Source organism: Panulirus ornatus, chromosome 67 (genome assembly GCF_036320965.1).
Source record: "Panulirus ornatus isolate Po-2019 chromosome 67, ASM3632096v1, whole genome shotgun sequence".
NCBI classification, from domain to species: domain Eukaryota; kingdom Metazoa; phylum Arthropoda; class Malacostraca; order Decapoda; family Palinuridae; genus Panulirus; species Panulirus ornatus.
In genome coordinates this window covers 5,495,698-5,513,377 of record NC_092290.1, presented here as the reverse complement: position 1 = coordinate 5,513,377, position 17,680 = coordinate 5,495,698, and the positions used below count along the sequence as shown (strand labels likewise).

The 17,680-nt window shown below is 39.2% G+C and overlaps 1 protein-coding gene across 45 annotated transcripts in view; it reads left to right on the top strand.

Moving 5' to 3' along the window:
• LOC139747108 (uncharacterized) overlaps positions 1-17,680 on the top strand; it is a 275,924-nt gene that overhangs the window by 77,458 nt on the left and 180,786 nt on the right. For 3 of the 45 annotated variants that reach the window (XR_011712315.1, XR_011712314.1, XR_011712317.1), the window contains exon 8: positions 11,712-11,853. The exons of 26 other annotated variants lie outside the window; for them this stretch is intronic. Coding sequence is in view for 16 of the 19 variants with exons in the window: in XM_071658940.1 (XP_071515041.1) it covers positions 13,244-13,576 (333 nt within the window). In the remaining 3 variants the exon portion in view is untranslated. 16 more of the 45 variants (XM_071658976.1, XM_071658973.1, XM_071658940.1 and 13 more) reach the window with 16 other exon arrangements.

The window sequence follows — 17,680 nt, the reverse complement described above, 5'->3', positions numbered from 1 at the left end:
CATCTTGGATCATCTGGAGTACAAATTTTATCTGCTAGGTTGTCTTCAGTAGTAGATAGCAACAGCAGAAACATTGTAGTATGATTTATTCTTGCAAAACTTAAGAGAATTTTTTTTTACTATGATGATGATGAACTGCAAGTTAGATTATCATTAGGACTTATTAGCTTAATATCTCCCAAAGAAGTTGATGGATTGTACTTTACGTTACTGATGGGGTGTTTAAAGGTGTCATCATTAGTGTTTAAACCAAAGTGGAAAGTTTTAGATATTTCTTAGCATTCCTGTATCATCTATTTTTTCATATATTTTAGTGTCTCTTGACATACTTGTTCATCATGCACAAAAGCATTACAAAAAGCAAAATATTTTTTAGAAAACACGAAAGAAATGTTCTGTATGGGACTGGTTCATCAAGAAAATGCTCAAAGTTGTTTTAAGAAATCATTTAATGATATACCATATTTTGTGTAAATAGGTTAAAGCATAATCTTTAACTGTGATAGTGTTCCCCCCTGGGGTTTCTTGATTGCTTCAGTATATAAGTCTGCCTATTATCAATCAGTTACAAACTCCCCTCCCCCTTACTGACTATGAACAAAGTGCTTGATATATCACCTGTAATTTATTTAGTTTAATGAGCTTTGTTTGTATTATGAATGTTTTATTGATGCCTTTTTTTTTTTCATGTTCCTTTACACCACTTTCTTCGGGTCATCCCCATTCGAACATATGATGTAGCCCTTTCTGTCATATATATATATATATATATATATATATATATATATATATATATATATATATATATATATATATATATATCTCTTCTCTCTCTTCTCTCTCTTCTCTCCTCTCTCTTCTCTCTCTTCTCTCTCTCTCTCTCTCTCTCTCTCTCCCTCTCTCTCTCTCTCTCTCTCTCTCTCTCTCTCTCTCTCTCTCTCTCTCTCTCTCTCTCTCTCTCTCTCTCGAGTTCAGGTGATTCCATTTCACCCATTATTCTGTTGCTGTGAAATAACTTCTCCCTCATTTATAGAAGTTCCCCACCTAGTTTCACGTATGATATTCATTACTGGTGGTAGATTTGAGTGAAAGGCTGCAGTTGATTTCAGAGATTGAGAGAGTTTGAGGCAAGAGAAAGTTGAGAGTGAATGGGAATAAATGCAGGGTACTTAGGTTTAGCACCAAGGAGAGACAGGTTTGTCAAGGTGTGCATGTTAAAGAGAAAACTAGGAGGAAGTGAAATTGAATTTTTTAAAGACCTTGGAATGGACATGGAAAACAATGGAATCATGGGAGCTGAGAAAAGTTGTAGGGTAGACCAAAGGAAGGTCTTGGGAACATTGAGAAGTATTTGGAGAGAGTTTAATATTTGGTAGTGCAAAGATGGGCATGTATAAAGGTTTAGGAGTTCTGGCAGTCTTGTACAGATCCAAGGCATGGGCTCAACACAAAGTATTGAAGAGGGTGAATGTTTTGGAAATGAATTATTTGACAACAATATGTGGTGTGAGGAGGATTGATTAAAAAATTGTAGGGTAAGAGAGGTATGGTAATCAGGAAAGTATGATTGAGAGAGTTGAAGAGAATGTATTGAAATGGTTTGGACATGTAAAGAGGATAAGTGAGGAGAGATTGACAGAGAAATTATGTTTATCATAATGAAGGGGACATGGAGATGGGGAGACTAAATTGGAAATTGAAGGATGGAATGGTAAAGGTTTTGAGTACACAGTACTTATGCATGCATGATGGTGTAAGGTGTCCATAGGATAGAGTGAATTAGAGAGGTGTTATGTAGGGACTGAACCAGGGGATGTGAAGTGGCCAGGGGAAACCATGAAAAGGTTTATGATGCCTGATTTTGGACAAGTGGCTCTGGTATTGATGCATTACTTATTACAGGTAGAGAGTGAATGTGAGAAAATCAGGCTTTCTTTCATCTGTTTCTGGTCCTGCCTTGATGATGCAGGAAATAGCTAATGGGTGTGAGAAAAAATGTGTGATTGTAATTACTTTTTGTACTGTTCAAGGAGGGAGTTTCACATTCATGGGGCCCTGTCTCGCAAACATTCTTTACCTTCATACACCTTAAATCTGCATGTTTTGTGTATTAACTATGTCTTCCTTCAGTACTGACACTCGTCTGCCTCCCTTGTATTATAAAATTATTTCTTCATATCTTTTTAACAAGTGTCTTGCTTAATTTCATGTTATTTATCCCCTTTGGTCTTTCTATCCCTTCATATCTCAAGGAACTGTTCACAGACTATGTCGTCGATAAGGTTACCTCCCATCTTCATCCTTCCAAAATGGACAAATTTAAGGGTTCTCCATTTAATTCAGCTCTCTTAATTCTGGCACCATGTCTGTTGCTCTCTGGATGTTCACTCATAGCTCTTTATGCTAATTTAGGTGCAGTGACCAAACCTAAGTCTATTCTAGTTTTAACATTATGTAGGATATTTATGGCTAGTTGAATATCTCCTAACCCATGTACTTGAAAATTATTCTAATGTTTGCCAGCAGACAGTTTCTTTCCTTAACTATTCTTCTAATGTGGAACTTTTATGACATATGGAGTGATGTCGTCCCAAGTCCTTCTCACACGCAGAATCCTGGAGCTTATTTCTTAGTTGATGATAATCATATTGATGCCCACTCACTATTTCCTATTCTCATTACATAACTATTGTTTGGGGAGAATTACATCTACCATGTATCAGACCAACTTTGGAGTCAGTTTTGCTCCCTTTGTAAGGTGATACAGTCCTCCTTGCTTTTCACTTCTCATTCACTGATATAATCTTTTATCCATAGGTGTTCCCTCATTACTCTTGCATGGTGATTAAGCTTCTTGATCAGCCTCTCATGTGATAACAGTGTCAAGTGCATTTAGGAAATTTAGATAAAAAACTCCACCCAGTCTTCTCTTTTGTCTAAGACGTAGCTCACTTTCTTGAAGAAATCGAAGAGGTTTTACACATGAACGTTCCCTAAACCCATGCTGTGTCTTACTTAGGTAATTTCTGTTTTGTAGAATGTAACCCTTTTGCACTCTGATTACCTTTTCCAAAATCTTGTAGACCTTTATCATTGAGACTGGTTTGTAGTTCAGTGCCTGTCCCCGATCTTATATCTTATAGTTATTTATGACATTTGTTCTTTTCCATTTCCGTGGCACTCTGCCTCTCTCCAGCAACATCTTCAGCAGTATTTCTAGAGGTTTATGTATCATACCTGTGTACATCTTTAGCGCAAATGATGAAATTATGTTTGGAACGATGTGGTATACCAGGGTTGACGTGCTGTCTCTGGATTGAACTAGGGCATGTGAAGCGTCTGGGGTAAACTATGGAAGGGTTTTTTGGGCCTGGATGTGGAAAGGAAGCTATGGTTTTGGTGCATTACACACGACAGCTAGATACTGAGTGTGAACGAATGTGGCCTTTGTTGTCTTTTCTGGCGCTACCTCACGCACACACGGGTGAAGGGGTGTGCCATTTCATGTGCAGTGGGGTGGTGACGGGAATGGATGAAGGCAGCAGGTATGAATATGTACACATGTATATATGCGTATGTCTGTGTATGTATATGTATGTATGCGTTGAAATGTATAGGTACGTATAAGTGCATGTGTGGGTGTGTATGTATATACATGTGTATGTGGGTGGGTTGGGACATTCTTTCGTCTGTTTCCTTGTGTGAACCTCGCTAACGTGGGAGACAGCAACATACAATTTACAAAGTTCCAGCATCCAGCACAAACACAGACTTATAGACCCTTTTGCCACCATGACTGAGCAGAAACTGAGATATCCATGACAGACTGTTAAAGGGAGGAGGGTGGGGGTTTCAGAGTATGGTCGGGTGGGGGTTTCAGAGTTTGGTCGGGTGGGGTAGGGTAAGGTGGTTGAGCCTGGGTAGTGATTGTGTGTTCAGTTAGTATCTTTATGCTATCTTGTCCTGACAATCAATGATGGTATGTGCCTTAAAATTACCTGGGGATAGGTTAAAGTTATTGATATTAGTGATTAAGACAGATTCAGTAACATTACGAGCAACACAATTTGATGAAGGTTACAGCATGACTGGATTGTTAAGGTCTACTGGGTGATAATTTTCTTGAGAATGTTTAGCAGTTGCATGACTGCGGTTACTTCAGTACTGACTGCCTGTGCTAATAACATCTTTTAGTTTCTGTTTTTCCTGTCTGGCAAGTGTTAACATCCTTACATGACTTACATTTACGAAAAACTCGTCCAATTTTCCAATAATTTGGTCTACTTTTGATAAGGGTCTAACAGACAGATTTTTTATATTGAAAGGCAACATTAAAAACTTTTTGTAACTGTCTTACATTAGCCACATTAGGGGAATAGACAACACCAAACATTTAGAATTATTACTTTTCTGCATTGTTGTTACTAGATGTGTAAGATGTCTTCCTGGCTTTTAACCAAGCCGTGTTCACAAACCACTTGGGATAACATTAATTCCTGAAAGTACACTTTATTTTTCTTATATTCATGTTCTAGACTTATGGGATCACGTGTACACAGTGCTCTTAAGAACATGGACATACTGCAGACATGATCATTGTCCCATATGTTTTATAATTTTCTAAACCTTTTGTCAACTATGGCATAGACTTCTTTGACTTCTCCATCTCTTTAACATTGTATATTATTCTTTGTACAGCTTTTAGTTTTCTACTTACCCCTGTGTATGTGACCCTTGATGTATGTTCCTTCATATAGATCTTCAGTCTTTCTGTATGTCAGTCAGATGCTTGCCTTCTATTGTCAAGAGATTGTGTGTTTGCTCTAGTCCTTTCTGTTAAAAGAACAGCTACCAAAATTGTTCCATGTGCTCTTCCCAGCTGACTATAGTCACTAGATTCTGTATGTGTTTTAGCACTTTTTTTTCTTTTTACCGAACAGCATCTAGGACTTCTACAAAGGACCCATCAGACTTAATTTACCCTTTAATGAATTTGCTTTCTTATGTGTGATTATTTATCAGCTGAAGCATCTCTGCTAGATTAAGTATTGTTCATACTTAGTAACTATATTTCTGCATTTCCTAAGTTCCTCTTATTTCATGACACCCATCAGAATCCTTCAGCTAATTCTTCAGTTTCTATAATTCCTCTGTTTGTGTTAACTTTTATTCTTGCCTCTATTGCTCATAGCATCTCCAACCTTAGTTTTATTGTGATTCCTCTTTTATCTCTGCATCTTGTGTGTCTAATGATTTTGTTGACTTGACTGGTCTTGGTACATTACCTTATTTGAGTCCATACCCCACTGCAGTTCAGTTTAAAACAGAAAACCATTGTACACTACTTGGATTTGTTAGTGTTTGTTTCCAGGCATGTTGTAGCTTTCCTGCCTAATTTATGTTTCAGATTTTTTTTCTTATCTCTCTTTCAAGGTATGTCAAAGATCTTGAATTGATTCCCCTAAATGATACAGGTAATAGTGATGAGGTATACTAGTACAAAATAGCTTTAGTCTTCAGGAGATTTTAGATTTTCAAGTAAAGTGCTGCTTGAACTTCACATGCACTTCAGCTAATAGGGATAAAATCCTGTTTTGGTTATATTGTTACATATATATATATATTTTCTTTCTTTCTTTTAAACTATCCGCCGTTTCCCGCATTAGCGAGGTAGCGTTAAGAACAGAGAACTGGGCCTTTGTGGAATATCCTCACCTGGCCCCCCTCTGTTCCTTCTTTTGGAAAATTAAAAAAAAGAAAAAAAAAAAGAAAAAAAAAAATATATATATATATATATATATATATATATATATATATATATATATATATATATATATATATATATATACATATATGAGTCAGTTGTTGTTTGCTGATGATACAGCGCTGGTGGCTGATTCATGTGAGAAACTGCAGAAGCTGGTGACTGAGTTTGGTAAAGTGTGTGAAAGAAGAAAGTTAAGAGTAAATGTGAATAAGAGCAAGGTTATTAGGTACAATAGGGTTGAGGGTCAAGTCAATTGGGAGGTAAGTTTGAATGGAGAAAAACTGGAGGAAGTAAAGTGTTTTAGATATCTGGGAATGGATCTGGCAGCGGATGGAACCATGGAAGCGGAAGTGGATCATAGGGTGGGGGAGGGGGCGAAAATCCTGGGAGCCTTGAAGAATGTGTGGAAGAATGTGTGGAAGTCGAGAACATTATCTCGGAAAGCAAAAATGGGTATGTTTGAAGGAATAGTGGTTCCAACAATGTTGTATGGTTGCGAGGCGTGGGCTATGGATAGAGTTGTGCGCAGGAGGATGGATGTGCTGGAAATGAGATGTTTGAGAACAATGTGTGGTGTGAGGTGGTTTGATCGCGTAAGTAACGTAAGGGTAAGAGAGATGTGTGGAAAAAAAAAGAGCATGGTTGAGAGAGCAGAAGAGGGTGTTTTGAATTGGTTTGGGCACATGGAGAGAATGAGTGAGGAAAGATTGACCAAGAGGATATATGTGTCGGAGGTGGAGGGAACGAGGAGAAGTGAGAGATCAAATTGGAGGTGGAAAGATGGAGTGAAAAAGATTTTGTGTGATCGGGGCCTGAACATGCAGGAGGGTGAAAGGAGGGCAAGAAATAGAGTGAATTGGATCGATGTGGTATACCGGGGTTGACGTGCTGTCTGTGGATTGAATCAGGGCATGTGAAGCGTCTGGGGTAAACCATGGAAAGCTGTGTTGGTATGTATATTTGCGTGTGTGGACATATGTATATACATGTGTATGGGGGTGGGTTGGGCCATTTCTTTCGTCTGTTTCCTTGCGCTACCTCGCAAACGCGGGAGACAGCGACAAAGCAAATATATATATATATATATATATATATATATATATATATATATATATGTAACGCAGGAGACAGCAACAAAATATAATAGAAAGGAGACTTGGTGTGAGGGAGTACCAGGAGAGACTGAGTGCAGAATGGAAAAAGGTGAGAGCAAAGAATGTAAGGGGAGTGGGGGAGGAATGGGATGTATTTAGGCAAGCATTGATGGCTTGCGTAAAAGATGCTTGTGGCATGAGAAGCGTGGGAGGTGGGCAGATTAGGAAGGGTAGTGAGTGGTGGGATAAAGAAGTAAAATTGATAGTGAAAGAGAAGAGAGAGGCATTTGGATGAGTTTTGGAGGGAAATACTGCAAATGAATGGGAGATGTGTAAAAGAAAGAGGCAGGAGGTCAAGAGAAAGGTGCAAGAGGTGAAAAAGCGGACAAGTGAAAGTTTGGGTGAGAGTGTATCATTCGATTTTAGGGAGAATAAGATGTTTTGGAAGGAGGCAAATAAAGTGCGTAAGACGAGAACAAATGGGAACATCGGTGAAGGGGGCTAATGGGGAGGTAATAACAAGTAGTTGTGATGTGAAAAGGAGATGGAGTGAGTATTTTGAAGGTTTGTTGAATGTGTTAGATGATAGAGTGGCAGATATAGGGTGTTTTGGTTGAGGTGGTGTGTGAAGTGAGAGAGTCAGGGAGAACAGTTTGGTAAACAAAGAAGAGGTATTGAAAGCTTTGCGGAAGATGAAGGCCAGCAAGGCGGCGTGTTTGGATGGTATTGTAGTGGTATTTATTAAAAAAGGGGGTGACTGTGATGTTGACTGGTTGGTGAGGATATTCAATGTGTGTATGGCTCATGGTGAAGTGCCTGAGGATTGGCGGAATGCTTGCATAGTGCCATTGTACAAAGGTAAAGGGGATAAAGGTGAGTGTTCAAATTACAGAGGTATAAGTTTGTTGAGCATTCCTGGGAAATTATATGGGAGGGTATTTATTGAGAGGGTGAAGGCATGTACAGAGCATCAGATTGGGGAAGAGCAGTGTGGATTCAGAAGTGGTAGAGGATGTGTGGATCAGTTGTTTGCATTGAAGAATGTATGTGAGAAATACTTAGAAAAACAAATGGATTTGTATGTGGCATTTATGGACCTGGAGAAGGCATATGATAGAGTTGATAGAGATGCTCTGTGGAAGGTGTTAAGAATATATGGTGTGGGAGGCAAGTTGTAAGAAACGGTGAAAAGTTTTTATCGAGGATGTAAAGCATGTGTATGAGAGGAAAGTGATTGGTTCCCAGTGAAGGTCGTTTTGCGGCAGGGGTGTGTGATGTCTCCATAGTTGTTTAATTTGTTTATGGATTGGGTTGTTAGGGAGGTGAATGCAAGAGTTTTGGAAAGAGGGGCAAGTATGCAGTCTGTTGTGGATGAGAGGGCTTGGGAAGTGAGTCAGTTGTTGTTCGCTGATGGTACAGTGCTGGTGGCTGATTCATGTGAGAAACTGCAGAAGCTGGTGCCCGAGTTTGGTAAAGTGTGTGAGAGAAGAAAACTGAAAGTAAATGTAACACACAAGGTTATTAGGTACAGTAGGGTAGGGGACAAGTCATTTGGGAGGTAAGTTTGAATAGAGAAAAACTGGAGGAAGTGAGGTGTTTTAGATATCTGGGAGTGGATTTGGCAGTGGATGGAACCATGGAAGTGGAAGTGAGTCACAGGTGGGGGGAGGGGGTGAAAGTTCTGGGAGCGTTGAAGAATGTGTGGAAGGCGAGAACATTATCTCGGAAAGCAAAAACGGGTATGTTTGAGGGAATAGTGGTTCCAACAATGTTATATGGTTGCGAGGCATGGGCTATAGATAGGGTTGTGCGGAGGAGGGCGGATGTGTTGGAAATGAGATGTTTGAGGACAATATGTGGTGTGAGGTGGTTCGATTGAGTAAGTAATGAAAAGGTAAGAGAGATGTGTGGCAATAAAAAGAGTGTGGTTGAGAGAGCAGAAGAGGGTGTATTGAAATGGTTTGGTCACATGGAGAGAATGAGTGAGGAAAGATTGACAAAGAGGACGTATGTGTCAGAGGTGGAGGGAAAGAGGAGAAGTGGGATACCAGATTGGAGGTGGAAGGATGGAGTGAAAAAGATTTTGAGTGATCAGGGCCTGAACATGCAGGAGGGTGAAAGGCGTGCAAAGAATAGAGTGCATTGGAACAGTGTGGTATACTGGGGTCAACGTGCATCAGTTGATTGAACCAGGGCATGTGAAGCATCTGGGGTAAACCATGGAAAGTTTTGTGGAGCCTGGATATGGAAAGGGAGCTGTGGTTTCAGTGCATTATGCATGACAGCTAGAGACTAAGTATGAACGATTGTGGCCTTTGTTGTCTTTTCCTAGTGCTACCTCGCACAAGGGGAGGTGGGTGTCATTTCATGTATGGCGGGGTGGCGACGGGAATACAAGAATGAGATAAAATATGTAGAACAGTCATTTGATATACAAAGAAGAGATGTAGCTAAGACAACATTGCTAAACATTTGTGTATATATGTGCGTCATTTCATGAAGCAGTTATACTCAGTACCTTATTAGGATAACCCCCTCTCTACATTAATGTAAAACACCATTAAACAAGACTATGTACCTAAATCACTTCAGTAGATTATAGACCCCCCATCATGGCAATGCAAACACATTTAGACAAGTTTATTGTGGCTCCACACAATCCAATCCCAACCAGAAAAAGACATATCTCAGTCCCCTTCTGTACCCATCAAAAAATATAAGTACTACCAAATACATTGATGAGCAGATCATCTGCAAAATTAAACCCTTGCTCTCCTAACATCATATTAAACACACACTTTCCCAGGATAAACCTCTCCTGACCTGCACTACCTGGAGAGATAGATCTTGCTGTAATGCCTCAGATCTAGCTACCTTACATCATCGCAAGTACCCAAATGAAAGTAAACATCATGTGAGACCCTTGCTGCTTATATCACGATAGGAATGAATCCATACTGAAATATGTCTCGTATGTTTAGTATAGGCTTCGTTTTGCTTTTTGTATTTTAGTGCTGACTTACCCTGGGCAAGGTAGTTACTACCATAAAAGACAAAAAATGATGTCTATGGCATAGACAGTGAAAATTGGTCATAGGTTGAAAATATTCATACTAAATGTCATCTTACTGTTTAACAGCAAATGTATATATATATATATATATATATATATATATATATATATATATATATATATATATATATATATATATATATATTTAGGGGAGCTGTGGTTTCGGTGCATTGTACATGACAGCTAGAGATTGAGTGTGAATGAATGTGGCCTTTGTTGTCTTTTCCTAGCGCTACCTCTTACGCATGTGGGGGAGGGGGTTTTCATTTCATGTGTGGCGGGGTGGCAACGGGAATGAATAAAGGCAGCAAGTATGAATTATGTTCATGTGTATATATGTATATTTCTGTGAATGTATATATATGTATACATTGAAATGGATAGGTCTGTATATGTGCTTGTGTGGACGAGTATGTGGGTGACTTGGGCTATTCTTTCATCTGTTTCCTTGCGCTGACGTGGGAGACCAACAAAGTATAATAAATATATATATATATATATATATATATATATTTTTTTTTTTTTGCTGTCTCCCGCGTTTGCGAGGTAGCGTAAGGAAACAGACGAAAGAAAAGGCCCAACCCACCCCCGTACACATGTATATACATACGTCCACACACACAAATATACATACCTACACAGCTTTCCATGGTTTACCCCAGACGCTTCACCTGCCTTGATTCAATCCACTGACAGCACGTCAACCCCGGTATACCACATCGCTCCAATTCACTCTATTCCTTGCTCTCCTTTCACCCTCCTGCATGTTCAGGCCCCGATCACACAAAATCTTTTTCACTCCATCTTTCCACCTCCAATTTGGTCTCCCTCTTCTCCTCGTTCCCTCTACCTCCGACACATATATCCTCTTGGTCAATCTTTCCTCACTCATTCTCTCCATGTGCCCAAACCATTTCAAAACACCCTCTTCTGCTCTCTCAACCACGCTCTTTTTATTTCCACACATCTCTCTTACCCTTACATTACTTACTCGATCAAACCACCTCACACCACACATTGTCCTCAAACATCTCATTTCCAGCACATCCATCCTCCTGCGCACAACTCTATCCATAGTCCACGCCTCGCAACCATACAACATTGTTGGAACCACTATTCCTTCAAACATACCCATTTTTGCTTTCTGAAATAATGTTCTCAACTTCCACACATTCTTCAAGGCTCCCAGAATTTTCGCCCCCTCCCCCACCCTATGATCTACTTCCGCTTCCATGGTTCCATCCGCTGCCAGATCCACTCCCAGATATCTAAAACACTTCACTTCCTCCAGTTTTTCTCCATTCAAACTCACCTCCCAATATATATATATATATATATATATATATATATATATATATATATATATATATATATATATATAAACTTTTGCACTCATATTTTAAAGACTGATTAGTGTCCTGGCTTTTGCATATGACCATCCTGGTCATTATTGGAATGATGATAACGATTGATAGATAATTCTTTTACTGTGGCAGCTTAGGCATTAACCACAACTTTCGTATGCAGCATTGTATTCTTTAAAAACAGAATATGATCATAGTTTTTTTATCTTGGTTGTCAAGTTTCCCAGGGGTTGTATGAAAATTGGTATTGTTACAGATTGTTTTTGTGCTGATAAAGAAAATTAAGACCAAAGTAGTTTTGATTTGGGATGGCATCATTTATATTTCACAAGTATGGTAGGTTTTAACATGAGAACAGCACCATTGCTGATCCCATGAGGAAACTCACAAGGACCTGCAATTTTTCTCCGTAGGTGGGGGGAGGGCAGCGTGGCTTCAGGACCATACCAACGTGCCCAGTTTGTGGACTTCAAGCCAGAGACAACATGGACTTACGACGTCATCTGAGGGTTCATACTGGGGAAAAGCCCTTCGCCTGTCACCTTTGTCCTTATCGAGCCACACAGAACAACAACTTAAAGAGACATCTGGCTGTCAAACATCAGCAGAACACTGGAAATATAAACTCAACATCTCTGTTGCCTGACAAGTGAATACATGTTTTTATATATACTCTGTAGCTGAAGCAAGAACTTTATCATATTGATGCAGCAGAATGAACAACATGTGAAGAGCTGAAAAGAAACGAGTGGAACAACATTGTCAGATTATTTTTTGAAAATTTTTGGAATATGTTCTTATCAAAGTAAAAAAAAATGGGTTATGTGAATTTGTATTTGGGAACAGAAATCTGAGTGATGCTGAAGTGAGGTTAAAACAGACCATTAGCTTAAGGAGATTAAGGCACAATGATAGGCTCATTCCAGTGAACTGTTTCTCTCCCGTAGGTGTGGTCACCCATCAGAGGCAAGTCCCCGGCCAGAGGGAGGAACATGTTCGTTTGTGGGTTTTGTGGCTACTGTGCCCGGGACAATGACAACCTGAACCGGCACATTCGGACTCACACTGGAGAGAAGCCCTTCGCCTGCCCATACTGCCCACACCGTACTACCCAAAAGAGCCACCTTAAGAATCACATTGCCTTAAGACATGAAAAGGAGATTGCTGAATCACAGAAAACATTCTGATTGCATTGGGAGTTTAGTGGTTAAACTTGGCATTGAATAACGAGAGTGAGTGAGTGAAGACTGATCAGGAATGGCTGTAAAGTCAATCTGATGCTTCAAGTATTATATTGTTACTACCGTGACAGAGCTTTAAGCTACAAAGCAAGAGGAGTAACAAAAATTTTCCTCTTCTCTTCTAGGGAGCGGATTTGCCAAGTGCAGCCAGTCACAAGCATCATGAAGGGTCGAGGAGGACCACTTTACCGCCCATGGCTCTTCAACCGCCCTCAGCCCCTTTCCCTGTTAGAAGGCCTGTAACCCAGTTGTCGCAGAATGGCAGTAGACGGGAGTATCGCTGTCAGGTGTGCGGGTATCAGGCCATCAGTGAGTCAAAGCTCACGATACATTTTCGAAAACATACTGGGGAGAAGCCCTTTGTTTGCCCATTCTGTTCCTACAGGTGTGCTCACAAGAGTAACCTCATCACTCATGTCAAGACCCGCCATACAGATCATGAGCACCAGTAGCAGGAATGAAATATGGGGGTTCAACCAACACAAGATATTATCTAGGCAATTATTTTTCTTTAACACTGAACTGTAATTCAGCAGTAATGTGGAAGCCGACATGTGCACTTTGCTGGAGTGCTTGTCAGAGGAAGCTTCTTACATCCATAGTATTTGTCCATTGGCCTCCTACCTGAACTAGTTGTGAAGTGTAAGCTGTTATAGTGACAGTTAACAGAGGAGTAACTCTGAGATTTTCCTCTTCTCTTCTAGGGAGTGGACTTGTCAAAACCAGCTAGTAGCAGGCACCATGATGGGACGGTGACGACTGGCTATACCTCTGGTGTCTTTCCGCCTTCCTATGGATCCTCTGGTAGGAGGCCAACATCAAAGTCAAAGGATCCAACCAGAAGGGAATTCAGATGTCAGATATGTGGTTACCAAGCCATAAGTGAATCAAAGCTCACTATGCATATTCGAAGACATACAGGGGAAAAGCCATTCATCTGTCCTTATTGCCCGTATAGATCTGCACAAAAGAGTAACCTAAGTACACATATCAAGAATGTTCATATTGGTCGGACTGGAGAAACAAATGGCAAATAAACAGAAATGAATTAAAAGAATGTTCTTAGGCCTTTGAGGTAAATGTCAGTTTTCTCATATTACCATAAATGCTAAAAAAATGAGGAGCATTTCAAAGAGCCACTGTTAAAAGCATTTTTCTCCTGTTTCTTAGGTGGCTCCGTGGATAGGGAAGAGCTGGTCTGTCTACCAGTGTGAGTCGTGCAGCTACAGTACTCGCAACAGCAAGGATATGCGTCGCCATATTCGTGTACACACTGGAGAGAAGCCTTTCGGCTGTCCATTCTGTTCCCATCATTCTGCCAGGAAGTCCAATCTCATCAGTCATATTAGAATGAAGCATGGCATACCTTACAAATAGGTAAAGAAAATTGTAAGCAACACTGAAACAAGATTGTTGTTAAAATCAGTCAAAGGCAAGCATTTTGCTGCAGTCAGCAGCACATGAATACAAAGAAGGAACCTTGTTCTGGTAGGAATACGAGTAATGTTTTTATTTATGCTATGTAGCATTTGTTCCAGAAAGTTTTGAACAATACCAGAGCCATGAATGAATGAGGTTCTCCTGTTCCCGTAGGTTCAGCGATGGTCGGGCAGGGCAGGCAGGTCCTGCTATGGATGCAGCCATTGTGGGTTCTGTGCCAGGGACAAGCTGGACCTGCAACGACATACTCGCATCCACACCGGGGAGAAGCCTTTTGCTTGCCCTTATTGCCCGCATCGATCAGCACTAAAGGGAAATCTCAAACATCACATCTTAAGGAGACATATCAGCACTTGAATATCTGGTAGCATATCTTGTAGCAGTCAAGCTTAATTTAAGCTTGTGTAAGGAAAAAGATTTAAATGTTACTATGAATCGAGAGGGGTTCTTGGAGAAAGAAATCAGAACCAGAAGATATTGCAGGTTGCAGTTTGCAGATATTTTAGATTGCTTTATCTGAGTATTTCTTCCTGTTCCATAGGTACTTGGACCTTGGCAGAGACGCAGGAACAGGTTGCCACAGGTGTGCCAGTCTTGTGGTTATGAGGCTTGGGATGTTACTACCATGCATCGCCACATACGCACACACACTGGGGAGAAACCATATGCATGTGAATTCTGTCCATATCGCTCAACACTGAAGGCCAACCTCAGGAGACATGTTGCTTTCAGGCATACCAATTTACAGCAGTCTTAAACTAAGCATCTGAATCATTGCAAGACTGAAGAAACTGCATATTGGAAATGTACTTTTCTTTCAGTTCAACTTTTTTAATAGTGTGTGTTATCTTGCCTTGAATTTAGCATTGAGTATGGAAATTTAGATTATCCTTCCACTTGATTCAAAAGGTAATGAAAAAATGTCTTTTAAGAGTCAGCTCACTATTTACTGTAATGTTTTCAGAATAATAAATTTTTCCAAACATAATAGCTTATTTACCTGTTCTTAACATGATAGTTTGTTAACCTCTAGATGACATATGCATATTCATAATTTCAAAGTAATTGTCTTAAAAATACTTGGCTATAATGGTTAAAAATTTTACACACACACACACACACACACACACACATATATATATATATATATATATATATATATATATATATATATTTCTTTTTCTTTCATACTATTCGCCACTTCTTGCAATAGCGAGGTAGCGTTAAGAACAGAGGACTGGGCCTTTGAGGGAATATCCTCACCTGGCCCCCTTCTCTGTTCCATCTTTTGGAGAAAAAAAAAAAGGGGGCATTTACATACCTCTACTGAAAGAAGTACTGTATATCATTGTACAATAGAATTTATGTTTTTTATAAAGATGTGTATAGATTATGTCCAGAAACCCAAGAACAGTAGATGATCTCATGAATGCCCCAAAGGGAGTGTGTTATAAAAAGTATCTTTATTTAAAGTAAAATCAAGAATATGAAAGGACTAAGATTAAAGTCTTGAATGGAAATTATTGGATTATGCCGTATCTGCCAGAAAAATTTCCACACGGGTGAAATAGATGAAAAGTTTGGGTCACCCCAAAATGAAAAAATTAACCTCTTGAGAGCCATTCACAGCATGAGGGATTTACTTTCAGCTTCTTTAGAAATTATTCTAGGATGCTTTCCCCTTCATATGTAGCATAATGTTTGCTTAATTAGAAAATGTAATTCTTTGGCAACTAATGTACATTGAAGGAAACTTAACAGAACTGTTTCATTTATAAAGAATGAGAAATTGAGGTTTATATAAACACAGGAAAGTAGATGTTATGTTTTTATTATTTTAGCTTGCAAGTGAATATTTAAGAACTATTGCCTTTGCATAATATATTACATGTGATATATGCAGTTAAAGTTATGCTGCTTCACTGTTAGGATTTGTGAGGTAGGACAAGTCTTCCATCAAGCACAAGTAATGAGATCCCCACCAAATTGAATCTATTGGTAATTGTGTGCATTTGGTAATTTTCTTGTTTACACATCTAAATGTTTCTGTAGCAATTTGTGAAAACTTTTTAGGTAAAAAGCATTGAGGAGAGTGCATTTGTGTTCCTGGATTCTTACTATTTTGAGATTTTTAACTAGAAGAACCAGTCTAAGGTTTAATATGGACTAAAATACAGTTTCATTCTGTGTTCCAATCTTTTTTTCCATGTTGAAAATCATTATCTTTCACATCATCTTATTCTGTCGCAGATTCCTCTAACTGCTTTCCTTATTGTCGTCATCACACAGGAAGTCGATCTTTTCTTTTGTTACTTTCTGAATCAGAGAATACCTTAAAACCATCTGGTTCCTATATTATTTCTTCCCATAAGGTATTTGCAGTGTTCATCATGGTGTTGGAATTTTGTGTGGATGTAAACCATTTGCCAGGGTGGGAGAAAAAATTTATGCAATTTCACTAGTGAATGGCTCTAAGGTCTTCAGAAAATGGAATTCCACGTGAGGTAAATTGTTGGATGGAGTATGACTTGGACCTTGCAGTTTGTGTTCACCTTGGTGCTGGAATTTTGTATGGTGAACATTTGCCAGGGTGAGTGAAAAATTTATGCAATATCACTAATAGATGGCTTTATGGTCTTTAGAAAATGGGAATATGCCATGGTCGACAGCCATCAAAAAACATTTTGTACATACCAAGCAGATTCTTGACTTTCCTGAACCATGGTTCCTGGGTCCCATTTGGTGCTACCCTGATGCAGTGGCTAACTGAAACTTCACACATAAATTGTGACTTAGGTGGTGGTTACCATCCTCAGAGTTAGTCATTCATGTCCTTTTTTCTCGTAACCTTCAGTAGACTACCTCCACAGAACATTACCCCATCTGTAGAGGACTTCTCAGAGCTTTGGACTGGACAGAAACACCTAGAGCACCCTCCTAAACCTTCTTGCTTCCAGCACAAAATAAAAACCCATCTCCACACAACCAGACCCCAACTGCTGCACAGAACTTCAACCACAATTAAGACATCCTACAACTCATTGCCATTGGCATAAAAGTCAAACTCAGAAGTACACTACTACATCAAGAATGTTGTACATACTTAGCCTTTCCCCAAGAAACTAGGGTTATATTCAGACTACACTTGCCTTTCTACAACTTCACAACCTTTAGACAAGATAGACAGCAATAATAAGGAGGCTCATAACTTTTTGTTCCCCATATCATCTCATTCTTAGACACCACTTGTGCAAAATATATCAAAGATAATGACAACACCCTTGAAATCCTTTCCATAGAAATAAAACTACATGGCCCCTACATATCTCCCCCAAGCACATGCATTCCAAGATATACCCCCCAATTTCAGAACTTAAAAACAATATCATGCACATGTATATTTTTTATATGGTTAGCAGTAGAGATATACTTGAAATAGAGATAATACAGAAACATTTCCTTACGAGAATTCACAGACTAGGGCATGTGAACTGCCATGAGATTAAAAGAACCATGGCTATACATAGTCTAGAATGTCTTAGAGAGGTGTATGATGATTATTGTTTGGCAACAAATAAAAGGCTTGAACAATATTTTAAACCTGAAAGCAATGAAAAAAGGAAGATACAGAATCATTGTCAGGAGTAATTCATGAAAACATATTTGAAATATTTCAAAGATACTCAATTGCGCAGCCAAGA